We start from the raw sequence: 16,708 nt of genomic DNA, 5'->3' as shown, positions 1-16,708 counted from the left end.
CATTTATTTACATGTTTCTTTTAACTAGTGAGATGCATTTCTTAAAAGCAACAGAATTAACACAATCCTGCTTGTTGCGTTTTTTCTAGTTCTATTTATTTTAGGTTGGAGGTTCAAGTACAAGATGTATATTTCAATGTTTAAGCTTTACAAAAAAACCTTGCATTCTTTAAAATATTGACACAGGAAAACCTTAAAGGCAATATGTTAGAACTTGTAGAATTTTAGGACAATTTATAATCACATCTTCTCTATAGTACAATACTGAACATACAATCCTTCTTCCTTGCAAAGTCACAACGGGTTATTGTAACATGATGCTCCAGTGAACTCTGGTCTCCATTCCCACCGTAGTTGTGTGCAGGTCGATTTTATTCCTCGCTTTACATTTTACACAAATTGTAACCAGTGTCTTTCAACAAAAAAAAACTGCTAGGCTGGTGCTGTGTTAACCAATGTGACCAAAAATAGTGCAAGTACAAGATGCCTTTTTGTCAATGTTCTTCACAATTGATTGTGAAACAAGCTTTGTGTCGTTTAAAGCTAAAACATAGTAATTTTATCCAATTCCGACAGGGTTAGAATGGCTTTTGAATGAGAAAAGTTGAGGCAAATTTTAAATGGGGCGAATTAAAGAGACAAAGAAATAAGAAAATAATGTAACTGAAGCGGACAGAACTTTGCTTCTGTCAGTCAGCTCGAAGAATCAATAATTTTGCTGCTGCCTCTTCTTCAAAGCTTCTGCCAAATTAGTTATCAGAGCTTCCTGGCTTGATCTGTCTGCAAGTGACACCACAGACCTGCGAAACAAATGAACCATAGTTAACCAGGTGAAGTCTGCTGTGAGAATCAAACCTGTGGGAAAAAAAAAGTTGATGCTAGTTAAACAGCAGCAAGGATAACTAATGGAGCCAGCTCAGGGGCATGGTGCAATTACAGTCATCTCGAGTGTAGAGGTTTCATTCTCCTGGATATCAACATGCTCCTCATCTGCATCCTGAAGAATCCTACAGTGCGCATTTAATTTTCCCATTTCACCTCTTACATTGTTCCCATTCCACTGATCTGCAGTGGATGCATAGACCACTGCATGAGTCTTAAGCAGACTTTTTTTTTTAAAAAGGCAATTTAGAACATTCACTCTTTTGTACTGTTAAATCTCACTTAGATGGCAATTAAGTGAAAAATATATCTGGGTTACATCCAAAATTCCATAGATTCTGAAGCGATCACACAGAACTATCATATAACACCATGATTAAGAGGCGAAGGAAAGAAAGCAGAAAATGATGGTCCATCATGGAATCCATTGAGGATACAAGGCCCTATAATCACTACCCTATTCTCTCCTATACACCCATGGAGTTTAAATATCTGTCGTTCCACTTGAATATATTCAATTACACTGCCTCTGGTTTTCAGGGTTTCAGTATTCTTGATATTCATGATTCTGAGAGAAATAAACTGCTCCTCCCCACCCCATCTAAAATGGGTGAATCCCTTAATCTAAAACTTTGCCCCCCAGCTGCAGATACCCCTTCAAAGAGAAATTTTCCACTTGGATTCCAACTTGTCAATCCTCCCAAAAACAAGATAACACTGGACAACAATTTTTTTTCATTAAAATGTTTGCTTCTTGGAGGGGGGGGGGGAGGAGGGGGGAAAACATGATAAATAGCTTCAAGTTGAACACAGAGGTCATTTCAGATTTGGTACATTATGTAGAAACTTGGAGAAATGTTAAATGAACTTTTACTGAATTTGGCTCAGAGTACCAAAAGAGAGCTCATAGGCTTTCTTAAATAAGTGCAGTCATGCTGTGTCTTTGAGCCTTAAGTGTATAAATGTAACAGAATGTATCACAACTGTGTGACATTAATGAGACATTTTCTGCTGTATTAAATCTTCCTGAAGACAATAAATGCTATTGTTTAGTAACTCATTATGTTAATATCAAGAACATGTGCCTCAATAAGCTTCAATCTATAATCAATGTAATGCACAGCATCTATATATGTGAGCTGCCTTTATAGCCTGTCTGCATCTATCCTGACTAAACAAGCCCAGGCCTAAGACAACATTTGAATAGCACCTACACAGAGTGCATGCCCTGGCATGCTTCGACTGACCTAATCAGTTTGCTTTGCGGGCAATATAGTAGACAGGAAATCACAAAATAGGTTATGTGATGAGGAAAATTTTAAGGTGATTTTGCAGTGCAAAATCCATAAAATTCACCCAAAAGAGATCAACAAGCAAAATTTGAATGGAAAGATAACACTTCACCTATCTACACACAATGATTAAATGATATTATGTCTTGTTTAAGTTTAGAAAAAAATAGATATGCCATTAAAGATTCAAATACTAATTTCTTAAAGACATGGGGCCCATTTATCATATTCTAAAGTTTTAGGGTTGTCTTAACTTTAGATGCTGTGCTGTCTATTTCCAGGTTGCCATCACTTAATACATTTGTTTTTTTTTTCCAACCTTGTATAGTGGTCGGAGTTTTGAATTAATTGGGGTGTTTTCTTCTTTTTTTCTTGTAAATTGTATTATTCTAAACTTCAATAAAAATATCTTTAAAAAAAAATCAAAATCTTCATTGTCCAGTGTAATCAAGCAATGGCAATATTGTTTTATGAAAGGGAAACCACATTTGACAGATCTACTAGAAATTCTTTTGCAAATGTAACAAATCAGGAGCAGAAGAGGTTCAACTTGTTTGGATTTTCAGAAGGCTTCCACGGAGCATCTAGGATGGGAGATGGACACAATAGCACAGACTGGGGAGTGACCAACTAACAAAGAACAGGGAAAATGGTTGATTTTAGGATCCATAGTCACACATAAGGTGCCTCAGAGATCCATGCTGGGGTCTTAACTATATTTTATTAGACATACTGCACGGTAACAGGCCATTTTGGCCCATGAGTCACCCAATTAACCAACACCCTGGTTCATTTTGAACAGTGGGAGGAAACTGGAGAAGAAAGTACAAACTCCTTACAGACAACACAGGATTTGAACCCTGGTCCCGAACGTTGGGACTGTAATGGCGTTGCACTAAACGCTACACCAACTGTGCTGCCACATGATCATGGACTTGTAATCCAAAGTCTTTCCATCCAGTATTGTGAATGAGTTGTGTAGCCAAGTTTGCTGATGGTACAGGTGGCCTAATGAGCTACTGGAGAACATAGAGCCAAAGATGGGTTAAACAAGTGGGCAAGATGTTAGCAGGTGTGATGTGGGGAAATGTGATGTCATCCACCTTGAAAGGAAGAATGCAAAAGCAAGTTTACTTAAATGGAGTGAGTCTGGAAAATGTCACCATACAGAGGGATTATGGGAGTTGATAAACACAAAACAAAGCTCACAATCTGGTCCAGCAGGTAATTAGGAAGGGGAATGGAGAGTTGAACATTGTTTCAAGGGAATTGGCAAATAGATGTAAATTGGGAAATAATGCAACTCTACAGGTCATATTACATCCTGACAGTAAAGCCCTGCTATCCAGAATACAAGCAACTGGCAAAAAAAAAAAAGCAGAAAATAAACAGGTAAAAAATACTGGTTTAATACTGGCACATCTCACCATTACCTCTCCATTCACACAATACGCAGTCTCAAGCAACCTGGAAATTCACTTATCAGGTATCCACTAATCCCCATAGGTGCTAGATACCAGGGGTTTTACTGTTTTAAATAAAATTAAGTTTCACACCACATTTTATGGTTATGGTTGCAGTGTGGTTGATGTAGAGAAATGGTAGCTGACAACCCGATGAACTGCACCTCAGACAGAATAACACTCTCTTGATATCAATGGATGCCCCAAATTAACCCAAGGACTTTTGTGAAGAATGGTTCGGAAACACTCTCTGGAATCCTGACACTGGTTCATTACTTCAAGGCTTTTCCACCAAAAAAAAGAAATGTTTCCCGTGCAATTTTACAAATATCAGTCCTTTTTGAAATCTTATTGTGAAAGAAACAAGTTTACAGCTAGGGAGAGAAAATACTCTTCAATCTGGTATCTAATAGGTTTGAACATTGTCTAGTAAAAGCCCAATACTGGAGAAATTCATCAGGTCAAACAGTGTACTTTATTGAGCAAAGATCTACTGGAAGAAGTAGTTGCGGCAGGGTCAATTCTGTCATTTAAGAGAAGAATAGATGAGTAGATGGATGAGAGGAGGTTGGAGGGTTATGGGCACGGGAGAGGGTAGTGGAGTTTCACGTAAATCGGTGCGGACTAGAAGGGCTGATATGGCCTGTTTCCGTATGGTAAATTGTTATGTGGTTAAGATAAAGATACAGAACATAACCAACGTTTTGGGCTTGAGCCCTTCATTAAGGCGTGAGCAGAAAGTAGTCTGGCGCCAGGCACCTGCCTACATTTTGCTCATACCTTGATGAAGGGCTCAAGTCCAAAACGTTGGCTATGTTCTGTATCTTTGATCAATAAAGGATACTGTTTGACCTGATGAGTTTCTCCAGTGTTGTCTTTTTACTTCAATCACCGTATCTGCAGACTTTTGAGTTTTACCCTTGAATAGAGTGGATGCTGCTCCCCTGTTCAGTAGAGCAACCAACTCCTTCTCCCCTTCACATTATCCTAAGCACTGATCACATCACTGGTACTTCTATAGCTGAGAAGACTGGCCAATATTCACTCCTTGACATTGGGAATAAACCTAGGCTTAAGAGGGAATGTTGAATTGCAAGTTTAAGGGAGCATGATGCAAGAAGACTAAATAAGTAAAAGACGGCACAAATCTCTCAAAACAGAATCTGGAGATGACAAACACTGATCAGATGTGCCAGTTCCAAAGTGAGCATAACTAAACTAATGTCGACGGAGACGCGAGCATTGGCAATCCGTGTCCATGCAACAGCAACATGCACCAGGGCGGGGCTGCTGCAGTGGTTTCTGCATGCCAGTGCAGCATTGGGAATTATTCAAAAGTCAAAAGCGAACAACAAAACGTTTTCATCACCACTAAAAAGTGATCATTTCAGGGGCTTGAAAGGCCACAGGGTTGTACAATATTCATTCACTTTGAAATACAGAACATGAACCTTTTGAAGAATTCTGTAAGTAGACTGTCACAAATTGAGAACCCTTCGTGCTGAGTCTTTAACACTTTGAAGTTTAAATGCCATGCACAACAATTACTTCATTCGTTAGATATCCCCCACCACCCACAATTTTTTTTCTACATTGTGCGAAGCAACAGCAAGCAGCTCATTCCTCAGTTAAACACCCGCAGGAATTCCTCCTCGCCTCACAGTTGCTACATTCATATGAGTTGCAATATTTTGATGCACTTCATGAACAGTATTTCCCCACGTCCTTCTGACCGATTTGCTCAGTGTCAATGTGAATTAATATGTCGGAGGTCTCTATCATTCCTTCAGAGTCAAAATTTCATTTCACTAATCATCGGTAGTTATTCTGAGGAGTCCATCCCTCCTCTCTCTACTAAACAAACACTGGTCAAGAACATAAACATGACCGTTCTATAAAAATAAACATTAGCAATGGCCTCAAATGGGCAATGCAATTCTAATCAAACTTGCACACCAAACCATAACGACATGAAAAGTTAAATAATAGGAAGAAGACTGAAATTATAACTTGATCTCTTTAGGAGAACCAGCAAAGCTGGAGAGTATAATTATTTTTCTCTTTCGTGCCTTTTCAATCTGTTACCTTCTGGTGAAATACACTCCCTGGTTCTTTATGCAAACTGTGATGTGGACTATGAAATCAGCAGACCTTTGGAACACAAACTGTAGAGGAAATATTGTTCCCTACCTGACACCTTTCAACAAAATCATGAGATGGGAAACAAAAGTACAGCCATAGACCAGAATTCCAACTTCAGGAACACAAAACATGGCCCTAGACCAGAATGACACTGTTCCTCTTGTCACATTAACTATGCAATGCCAACAAATTTCTGCTATACGCTGGTCAATACATTTGCCATTAAAGCTTGAACTTAAAAAACCTTGGTTGGAAAGTGGCAGGACTGATGACATTTGCACTTCAAATTGTCCAAACATTTTTTTTAAAAAATGCAACTCAGTCCATAAAAATGAATGTTCACTAATGGAAGTCATTAGGTTAAAAGCGTGGATGTGTATCAAATGCAAGGTCCTTCAGAACTCAGTTTGTTCTTATAAAAGCTCTTAACATACACACAAACTTTCAACATATCTGCATGTCATGAACCAAGAATATTGAAAGCACCATCACAGACCATGTGTTCAAGTGTTGTGTTCACTCTGCAGTGAAAAGCAGAGTGGCCTGAGTAAGGTGGGTTAAGGGTTAGATTTACCAGTAAGAGTTCATGCAATGATGAAGGCTGGCCATTTCAGCCCAGTTAAGTTGTGGTTAATCACATTTTAAGCCTCACAGGCAGATACCTGGGCGTTTAATTATCAGGCTGGATGAAGATCTGGCGCTGGGTCAGTACTTGAGACAGTTCCCTCTGTAACTGCTTAAGCTTTTGGGTGTCTGGTAAATCATCAACTGATCTATAAAAATGTTTTATTTTTACATGAACAGTCAAGGAAAAAAAGAGAGATGTAATCCAGAAAAATAAACATCAAAGATCAATAAAACCGTGAGATACAAAGAAACCTTTAAATTGGTGCATCCTTCATATACCCATTTTGGATAACACGCTCAAGAATATGAAAGCTGAAACTCCTTCATTGAAATATATTGAACATTTTTAATATTACACTTCAACCACTGTTTCCCACCCTCCCTCCATGATATCTCCAAAATGGAATAACAGGACACCATCTTAAAAACTAGGCATGGATATCAATGACAGATATTTTCTCAGGGAAGGTTTCTTCTTTGCCATTCTACATCAACTCTCAAACCAAAGACCGACGTGAACTGGAACTTGTGTCCTACTGGGAGGGCAGGCAAAAATCACCTCACATTATTATTATAGATCACATAAATATACAGAGAGGAGAATGCCATTTAAGCCCAGGGACCATGCTGGCATGAAGAGAGATATCCGAATCATATATGAGGCATCACCGTATAAATTTAAATTAATTAAAGAACGCACACCCTTCTGAGGTTTAGGAATAGTCAAATTTATTAAATGTGGCAAAAATATAGTCCAAAATGTTTACTCATGACCAGGTGCATTGCCTCTTGTCGATGAACACCAAAAATTATACAATGTGTTGAAAATATACCTCAACTCTTAAATTGTGTTCCTGGCAGCTAACACATGAACCAGGAGATAAAATGTTAGTCATTTATTGTCCCCAAGATACATGTGTGACTGTGACTCTAGATCTCATCATTTCCCAAGCCTCTGACATGGTTGGCAAGACAGACTTCCAATTGTAGATCTTTTGCCAATCTGCACCACAAATGAGCACATTTGGTTGCACTTTACCCAACCAATCTTTGATATCAACATCTCCAGGGATAGCGCTGCCTTCCTGCTCCATTCTACACTGCTTTGAGCTAAATAAAGGGAACGAAGCCGGTGAGTTTGGCCCTATCACAAGCTCCACCCCTTAGTTGTCAACATCCAAGCCGAACCATGTGATATTTTCCTGTTGCCCTTGGTACTTTCGATTCCAATGTAAACTTTTCATTCTTGTGTTAACATTCATTGATGATCTTGCCAATCACTGAGCACACACAAGGTTTCTGTGCACGTCACACCAGGATGCTGTCGAGCCAGTTCTTTGGCCACATTATTCCGAGCTTCCAGCCTCCTTGGCCCACGGTCCAGAATTTTCATCCTAAAACTTCTCACCTCCCCTCCAATTAAGATCTACTGCCAATACAAAATTTTGGGTTTGGACATTCTAAACTCCTCCTAGTGTGAACACTGATTTTTAATTGCATCGCCAGTTGCGGGCAGATTTCCCGAATTAAAGCTGCAACACGGTTGAAGCAAGAATTTTTTTTATCCAAAGTTCACACAGAAACAACATTTCCTACATTACCTTAGTCCATTCACAATATCCTTTGTTTTCCCAAAGTAGATATCATTCAGTGTACTTCTGATCTTGTTTTCCATATCCTATGACAGATAATGAAAAGATGCATAATTCATATAGTCAGATACAAAGACTGGTTTCTCATGAATAGATTTGCCTCAGTTTTCCCACATAAACCTTATTTTTGGCACAGTATTTAATGGAACTATTTCCAAGAGTTCCACCAGGCTAACTGACTGCATCAGCTCGGTGGAGTCACGAAGATGCTAAGTTTCAGGTGCCACAATTCCCATGATGAGAAATATTTCAAGAGGCGAACATAATGATGGTAACACTCTGATTTGGTTTCAGCCATAAACTCTTCTTCTATGCAACAAGAGGCAGAAACAGAGCAGAACTACGCATGAGCACACACCAAAGTGATTGGAAATTCTAATCTGACGGACTTTTTCTGTGCATTGGCAAGCCTGTCTGGTAGAGTGAACAAGCCTCAGGAGTACACACTACTGAACCTCCACCCGTTTTTCCCCACCCCCTCCTCCCCCTAGATGGCCAGGAACCAAGACATCTAATCTCTTGGCTGCAAGAACCAGCATATATTTTTAGAAATTGCTTAAGTGCTTTTTTATTGAAGAATAAAGAAAATAAAAACAGTGCAATTTCAGGCCAAGGTAATTTGAATATTTTTAATTTCAGATTCAATCTTTTAAAAGGGAAACAGAACAAGCTCACATCAATTGGAGATACACTGTTAAGGCCCCAACCTCTATGATAATTTAAATGGCTGTAATCTGAAAATTCAACAGCACCAATGAGCTGGAAACCTTTCACATGTGGTATTTCATCCAGGTATTTAAATTGAAGGGATATCAACTCCGTTTCATTGAACTCCAACATTTAATACATTAAACCCCGAATCTCTTCTTGCCTGTTATTAATTTACTTCACTATTCAATAAACCATCTTTAAACAGATTATAAATACAGAGGACAATTTTTTGTGATCTCTTCCTCTCTGCAATTAAAAAAAAAATCAAGCCATCAAATTTCCCATTGTTTTCCTCTGATACTCCACTCCATTTAATTTTTCACCCTTCAAACGATTAAATCAGGGAAGAGCATTGATCTGGATGTTCAATATTTCCTACTTTAATTGGAAGATTTCGAACATTTGATTCTGAGCCTCTCACTGGCACACAGTTTCCATTTTAGAAAGATCGCTTCACTTGGAAGGACTGTTTGGGTTCCTGAATAGTGGTGCAGGAAGAGATGCAGGGGCAAATATGACACTTCCTGTGGCTACAAGTAACATGCTCTCTAGTTATTCAATCTACTTTCAGAGATGGCATGTAGTAACCTCTCTTCGCCACCAGAGAACACTATTAGTCCTTCCCGTGCAATTTCATTGGGGCTCTGGAGCAATGCGATTGAACTTTCCCAAGAATTTAGGCTCATAAAATAATAAATAAGTTTTGTGTATGAGCCAGAATTCTGTGGAAAATTTTATAGCACAGCTACAGAACACAGGCAAACCACAGTGATGTCATCCCTCCCAGACTGCACATCATGAAAGCAAACAAAGTTATTATCCTGATGGTTTAAAACATTTGTAATCCTTCTTTGCAGATAGTCTTTGTCCAGTGGGAGCACAAGTTTTATTTTTCTGGTCAAATTTTAATCATGTATTTCATCCATCAACTTTCATCCCTCTTTCCATTTCCTTTCCAAGAAATCTACATCAGTGTCACCACAGCTAACTTACACCAAATCTCCAAGAGTGAGACCATTTGCCATCCATTCTTCTTGATAGCAAGTTACTAGTTGTATTCAAACATTTGGATTAATATTTCAACTGCATTAAAAATCATCAGTATATACCATTACCTTTCTGTAACATGAGGCCAAAAAAGGAAACTAATTTTCAAACCAGATCTAAAATGCAATATTTCAGAGCCATCTGCCTTAGATGACTTGATACCCAATGTATCTAGATTTTTAAATACGATTAAGAAATTAATTTCTTTGTGGTTATAAGTGATCAGGAGTGATAGGATTCAGGATTCTAATCAGATATCTCCCCAAAAAGCGCAATGTCTCTCAAGGTTGCCACACAAATTGGTTAAGAAGGAGCATGGTGTGTTGACCTTCATTAGTTGGCGGGGCAGAGGTTGAGTTCAAGAGTCATGAAGCAATGCTGCATCTCTTAAACTCTGGTTAGACCACACTTTGGGAGCATTGCATTCATTTCAGGTCACCTCATCAAGGAAGGATGAAGAGTTTGAACCAGGATGCTGCCTGGATTAGAGAACACGAAGCAAGGATGTCACCTCATCAAGGAAGGATGAAGAGTTTGAACCAGGATGCTGCCTGGATTAGAGAACACGAAGCAAGGATGTCACCTCATCAAGGAAGGATGAAGAGTTTGAACCAGGATGCTGCCTGGATTAGAGAACAGGAAGCAAGGATGTCACCTCATCAAGGAAGGATGAAGAGTTTGAACCAGGATGCTGCCTGGATTAGAGAAAATGAAGCAAGGATGTCACCTCATCAAGGAAGGATGAAGAGTTTGAACCAGGATGCTGCCTGGATTAGAGAAGCACCTGGAGGAAACTCACGCAGACGCAGGGAGAACATACAAACTCCTTACAGAAAAGCACCAGATTTGAACCCTAATAGGTGCCTGAAATGCAATGCCAGGGGATGTGGTGGAGCCTGGTACAATGGGAACAATAAAAAGGATTTTAGATAGGCACATGGATGTAAGAAAAATACTTATGGGTGTGAGGTTGGGAAAAATTAGATTGCTGTGGTGTAGGTCAGCACAACATTGTGGGCTGGAGGGCCTGTACTCTGCTGTAATGTTCTATGTTCTATCCACATAGCGATCTAAATATCTTTCGAACATTATGCTTCTACCACTTCCTGTGGCAGCTTGTTCCATATACCCACCACCCTCCGTAGCAAGAAAGTTCCCGAGTCCTTTTGAAATATTTCTCCCCTCATTTTTGTCCCTTTCTCACTTCTGAAATATTAACCAATTCTCTTTCCAAAGATGCAGCCTGACCTGCTGAAAATTTCCAGCATTTTCTCCTTTTGTTACAGATTTCCAGCATCTGCAGGTTTTTTGGATTTTCATTTGCTCCGAATTGAAGTTTACAAGTTGCCTGCTGGAAAGTTGGGTTTGGCAAATTTTATAGCAACCAAGTTTTGACAGAATCTTTGTACATCATTTCAGGATGGTGAACACCTAATCGCACCAGTTAACATTTCAAGCGTTTTGATCATTTAAAATGTACAAGGTGTAATAACTATTAGAAAATAAGGAAAAGGCAGAAAACAAGCTAAACAAATTAAAACAACAAAAAAAATTACAGCATTTGCAGAGAAAGAGTGAATTTTTCAGCACTGTTGAAAGATCTTTGACGTAAACATTAAATCCACTGTTTGACCCACTAGTACATCTCGCATTTTCTCCTTGTATTTCAGATTTCTTGTTTTGCTTTTACAACTGAAGTAGTTTTCCCCTTGTAGGGTCTGCTGTTTACATTGAGCAAAACTGTTCAACATCCAATGATACTTATCTGCCACTCACAGAGAACTGCTGCACCTACCTCTACCAGCTTTCCAATATTAGCAATATGAGGCGATGATTCACTCACATTCTCGTCCTTCTCCATCTGTGGAAACAAAATCAGATTCTTTGTGTGAGTTTGACCGAATGGGGAAGTCCGTGACAGGTGAGTCTGCACTTTCTGTCTCTGCTCAAGGCAATGAGCATACTCAAAATATTCCCAAATTCACCACGCCTGCACGTTATCTCAGTTACATTATGTGAAGCCAAGTTCAGCTACTCAGTTGAAACATTTGTATAATTAAAAAAAAACGATTTTTAGCACCAGATGCTAAAAGTAAATGCTGCATAATTTCTTTGGCCGTCTGTCTGCACAATATAGCTGGAAGTTGGTGGCGGACAGTTATGAAAGGAGTTCATGAAACTGGATGCCTCTGGGCCCTGTAGGCTGGTGCACAATAGGGGTATTGATCAGGCCATGGGATTCTTCAAAAGACCCAATTCCACAGCTGCAAGCAACTCGATAGCTGGTGTCCAAACATTTTCCATGATTCATACAATTACTAACAAAAAAAACAACAAAAAGATACAAATGTATTAACATGACTCATTATGCTGCATTAGATGGGTGGTCTGCTGAGAACAATGGCTACACATTCACATTAACAACATTAAAACAATGCACAGAGAGACTCTTCATGCCAGTACCATTAGAACTCAAAATACTTCCCAACCTAAATGCTTTAACACAAATCACGCAGATAGATACATCCAAAATCACAAATCTCTCATGGCAGTGTTCTTCTTTAAAAAAGACATGTCCAGTGAGAGCAATCTTCTTATATAATGCCTCAAACAGGATCCACAAAGATGAGATGTGTGGAGAAACAAGGTGGATTGCCCAAGTAATTCAGACCCAACAGTGGATCTGTGAAAAGCAGCATGTAATCACACACCTGACGCAATGCCAAGCTGTAATTATCATTCATATTACGCAAGCAATATTGATGTCATTAAGCTGGAAAGAATACAAAACAGATTCTTGAGAATGTTACCCAGACTGGGGATCCTGAGGTACAAGGAGAGGTTGAATAGGCTGGGCTTTTATTGCCCGAGCTGAGACGGAGGGTGATCTGGTCAAGGTATATAAAGTCATGAGGGGTGAATAGTCACAGTCTTTTCCCCTTTTCCCCAGGATAGGGGAGCCCTAAGTTTTAAGTGAGGCCTAAGTTTTAGGTGAGAGTGGAAAGATTTAAAGGGGACCTAAGGGACAACCTTTTATACACAGAAATGAGCTACAAGAAGTTGTTGTAGAAGTGGGACAGTTAAAAGAAATTTGAAATCTCCCAGTTTAGGAAATACTTGTTGTAGACTCTTATTAGAGTTTGAGATCTCCCCGCAACTGCTTAATACTAGGTTATAAATGTTGTCAATCCTGTTAGCCTTGATAATTTAACTCTCTAAGAACTGGTATCTTTCTGGTGAGTCCATGAACTCCTTCAAAAAGCATCCATTTTATCTTCCCTGTAGATTAATACCCAAAATAGAATGTGTGATTTCAAGCAAGGTTAAAGGTGATGTAGAACTTTAAGTACTTGTGCCCCATAATCCACATTTCGTGTTTTCAAAATAATCACATTTTTACATCAACTGTGTAGATGAGCACTCAAAGTTTCACCCACAGCTTCTAATCTCCCATCACTTCACAAATGCGTTGATTTTCATTTTATGGATTCGATGAGGCATGAAAGCTCTTGCTTTCTTAGACTGAAGTTAAAAAAAAACAGAAATGCTGGAAGATCTCAGCAGGTCTCTCAACGTCCATAGGAGGTTAAGATGTATTACTGATGTTTTGGGCCTGAGCCCTTCTTCAAGGTGCGGAAAAAGCAACCAGTGCCTGAATGAAAGAAATGGCAGGATGAGGAACAAATGTGCTATTTGAGTATGGAGAAGATGCCAGGAGAGAATGAAGGTTAGAATGAAGTTCAGCTGCCATAGTGTTCCTCAATTGCTTTAAGCTACTTTAGAAACCTCCTGCTCCCAGCAATACATTATTCTGTACTTTCTATCATAGGTTTGTGTAGAAATCAATAAGCAAAAAGTTAATTTTAACACCCATTCAACTAAAATCCACATTAAGGCATTACATAGAACTGGAAAGTCCATTTTAGGAAGTTTCTATCTTGGATTATGCCTTTTTTTTTTTTACACTTTGCATGCAACCAATATAAATTTTTATATTTAAAACAAGACAACACAGAAAATAACAAATAGCATTTTTCAGTCCTGAGGATATCCCATGTTACTCTCAAAAGAGGACTTCATTGGGAGTGAAATCAATATGCTCAAAGAGGGAAACATCATGACACAGCCAGACTCAAAAAATCTACAAATAAATTTGGTTCCAATGTAACTACTTATCTGCATTAACCATTAAAAACATAAAATACTGAAGATAAACAAGTCAGGTCGAAGCAGAGAAAGAAAGAGTCAACATTTTTTTTCTTCAGAATGATCAAACTAATTAGTCTTCAAAGTTTGTTTTGTTTCAAATGCCTTGTGTAATCAAATAAAATGTCTTTTTTATGTTATGTTTGCTTGAATTGAATATGTTTACTGATAGTTTTATCATTAAACTGCCTCTCTGTGCAGCACTGATGCAACAGTAGGTCTATGGTGTTGTTCTAACTCTGTTCACAAGACCCATTCTTAGGAACTTTATTATTTACTTCAAATCAAGTTCAAGTTTACTATCATCTGACTGCACATGTACAACCAGATAAAATAGTGTTTCTCCGGATTACGATGCACACATTCACTACGCAGTGCATAATCACCTGCATTCTTAAAGATCCAATTTAAAATAAATATCAATATTTTGAAATTATTTATTCTGTTACAAGATACTGAGCATCAATCTCACAGCCTGTAGGGAGGAGCCATTTCCCAGTATGGCAGACCCAGTGTGAACTTGTGTGAAACACAATAACAACGAGCCCAAAGAATACAATTCTACAGACAAAACCAACCACCAGCAATGCTGCCACTACAGCGACCCATCATCACCTCTTGAGACTTGAAATGCAGATAACTGAAAGTTAACCATCAGAGTGGACTGCTGCAGAATAACTGATTTGACAGACTTCAGTTATGTTCCTGACCCCAAATACTATTGAATGTGTTCCATATGTCATTGAAATTAATTGCACAATAAGTCAAATGAACAAACAACTTCAATGACCTTGTAAACAAATTTGGTATGGGGAATCTTGGTTTGTTGGAACATGAGGGAAAAAAAATGTTATGACATTTCAGTTTTATTGTTCCAATTATTAGTTCTCATTTTCTATGTTTAAGAAGATTTTCAAAAGTGTAAGGTTTTTGGAGATCGAAGAATTTTTCATTAGTTGATAACATCTCTGTTGTTAACAGTACAAATCTCAGACAAAAGCCCCTTTCACACTTCCATCCCACTAAATTGGCTGTTCAGTGTCCTGGGATAGGAATAGGAGTTTGGCTTTTCACACTCCGACACTGAACGCTTTCACACTTGAGCCAACCCCAGAGTTTGGACTGTTCTACCTTCTACTGGTGACGTCGTGACGCATCAAGCGATGGTGGACCTGCCCCAAATCCAGATCAATGTATTATGATCTTATATTTGAACAAAATTAAACATGCATAATTAAGCTTTATGTACAGCACAATATGAGCCCTTCAGCCCCTCTTGTTGTTGTGCTGACCTACATAAACCTTTATAAGGGACCGTGGGAAAGTGTGAACAATAAATAGCAACAGCGGACAATTTTTAAACAGGGTGGGTAGGGCTACAGCGTACAATTTATAAACACTGTGGTAAAAATCGATGACAGACCTGCCCTCCCAGAATGCCATGTGGCAAAGAAAGGGTTGTATGCCCGGCTGCATACATGGAGCATTCATAGAGGAGTTTCTCTGCCACATGGCATTCTGGGAAGTCAGGTCCGATCATTACTTTTTCCCCATGGTTTTTATAACTTGTGCGCTGTTTAAAAATTGTGCACTATTGCTATTTATTTCCTCTCTTTCCCATGGCAAAGTTTATACCTTCATTTTAATCTTTTCTTCCTGCACTCATGCAAAAACTTGGGTTATTTCAATCCCACAATGCAATCACCCTTTTCACACTTGCCTGATTGCAACACTGGTGTCTGCAGATGCCAGGGATTGTACTCGGGGGTCGAGGCCATCAATCCTTGGGGTGAGATGACATCATTTGACGCTGGCATTGAGCTGATGTTGCTTTCGCACTCGCCACTTTAAAGGCTGATTAGCATTTGATTCCTGGGATCACTTGCAAGTGTGAAAGGGGCTAAAGACACCTGACTGTCTCGTCAAAAAATACATGCTTCGTTCATCTTTTCTGCCTCAAAACCTTGGTTTTCCAGCAGACACTGAATCTGTCAGACTGAATGAGTGCCAATTTCTGAAACTCTAAACAATTTTTCTGATAGTTTATCTTGACATTTGCTAAACTACAGAAGAGAGATCTTTCTCCAAGAAAAGGCAACTCCAGCAACCTCTAGGCAGCAAAACCCACAAACACTGGTGGAGGACAGTGCTATCCCATTACTTCATCATGAATACCTTTCACTGTCTTTAAGTATTATTATAGAAGCAATTTTAATACATCTTACACATTCCGAACTCTGTGCGGAAATTAAAAGCAGAAACCAAGATGCCCAAAACGGACAGAAAGCAGTACAAAAACAATGTTTTTGGCAAGATCTATAATTCTGCTTTAATTATATTTCTTGGCTTTATTCACTGAAAAAAATTATATGTTTATATTTCATTTGTATTAAATATTTACACCAGATGGGGGTTTACTGACATTTAAAAATTATTATAATTAAACTGTTCAGGATTTCAGTTTTTAATGCGGTTTTTTTAATGTGGTTTTCTGTCATATGATTTTACAGATGTTACTTAACAAAAGTAACCAGAAAAGTTCTGAATTTAAAATAAAGATTCCAGTCATAATTCACCAAGAATTGCCAATTAAAAAAAATAATTCACAGACACCATCTAACCACATTGATTCTGCACCTTTTTTAAAATTACAGCTAGACATTTAGCCATTCAGGTTTAGTTTGTT

General features: G+C 38.6%; 1 protein-coding gene across 3 annotated transcripts in view; it reads right to left on the bottom strand.

Annotated features, from left to right (window-relative positions):
* Positions 1-71: 71 nt before the first annotated feature.
* The window catches only part of capzb (capping actin protein of muscle Z-line subunit beta), a 115,573-nt gene continuing 98,936 nt past the window's right edge, over positions 72-16,708 (bottom strand). For 2 of the 3 annotated variants that reach the window (XM_069918847.1, XM_069918846.1), the window contains exons 7-10: positions 11,612-11,677; positions 8,008-8,084; positions 6,442-6,552; positions 711-800 (exon numbers count right to left, since the gene is read on the bottom strand). In XM_069918847.1, coding sequence (XP_069774948.1) covers positions 6,450-6,552; positions 8,008-8,084; positions 11,612-11,677 — 246 coding nt within the window. In that variant the 3' untranslated portion in view covers positions 711-800; positions 6,442-6,449. Of the gene's footprint in view, positions 801-6,441; positions 6,553-8,007; positions 8,085-11,611; positions 11,678-16,708 lie in introns of all 3 variants that reach the window. The other variant, XM_069918848.1, reaches the window with a different exon arrangement.

The sequence above is a fragment of the Narcine bancroftii genome, chromosome 2 (assembly GCF_036971445.1).
Source record: "Narcine bancroftii isolate sNarBan1 chromosome 2, sNarBan1.hap1, whole genome shotgun sequence".
In the NCBI taxonomy this organism is placed as follows: Eukaryota; Metazoa; Chordata; class Chondrichthyes; order Torpediniformes; family Narcinidae; genus Narcine; species Narcine bancroftii.
Note: the sequence above shows the minus strand (reverse complement) of the source record. Positions and strands in the feature narration are given on the sequence as shown.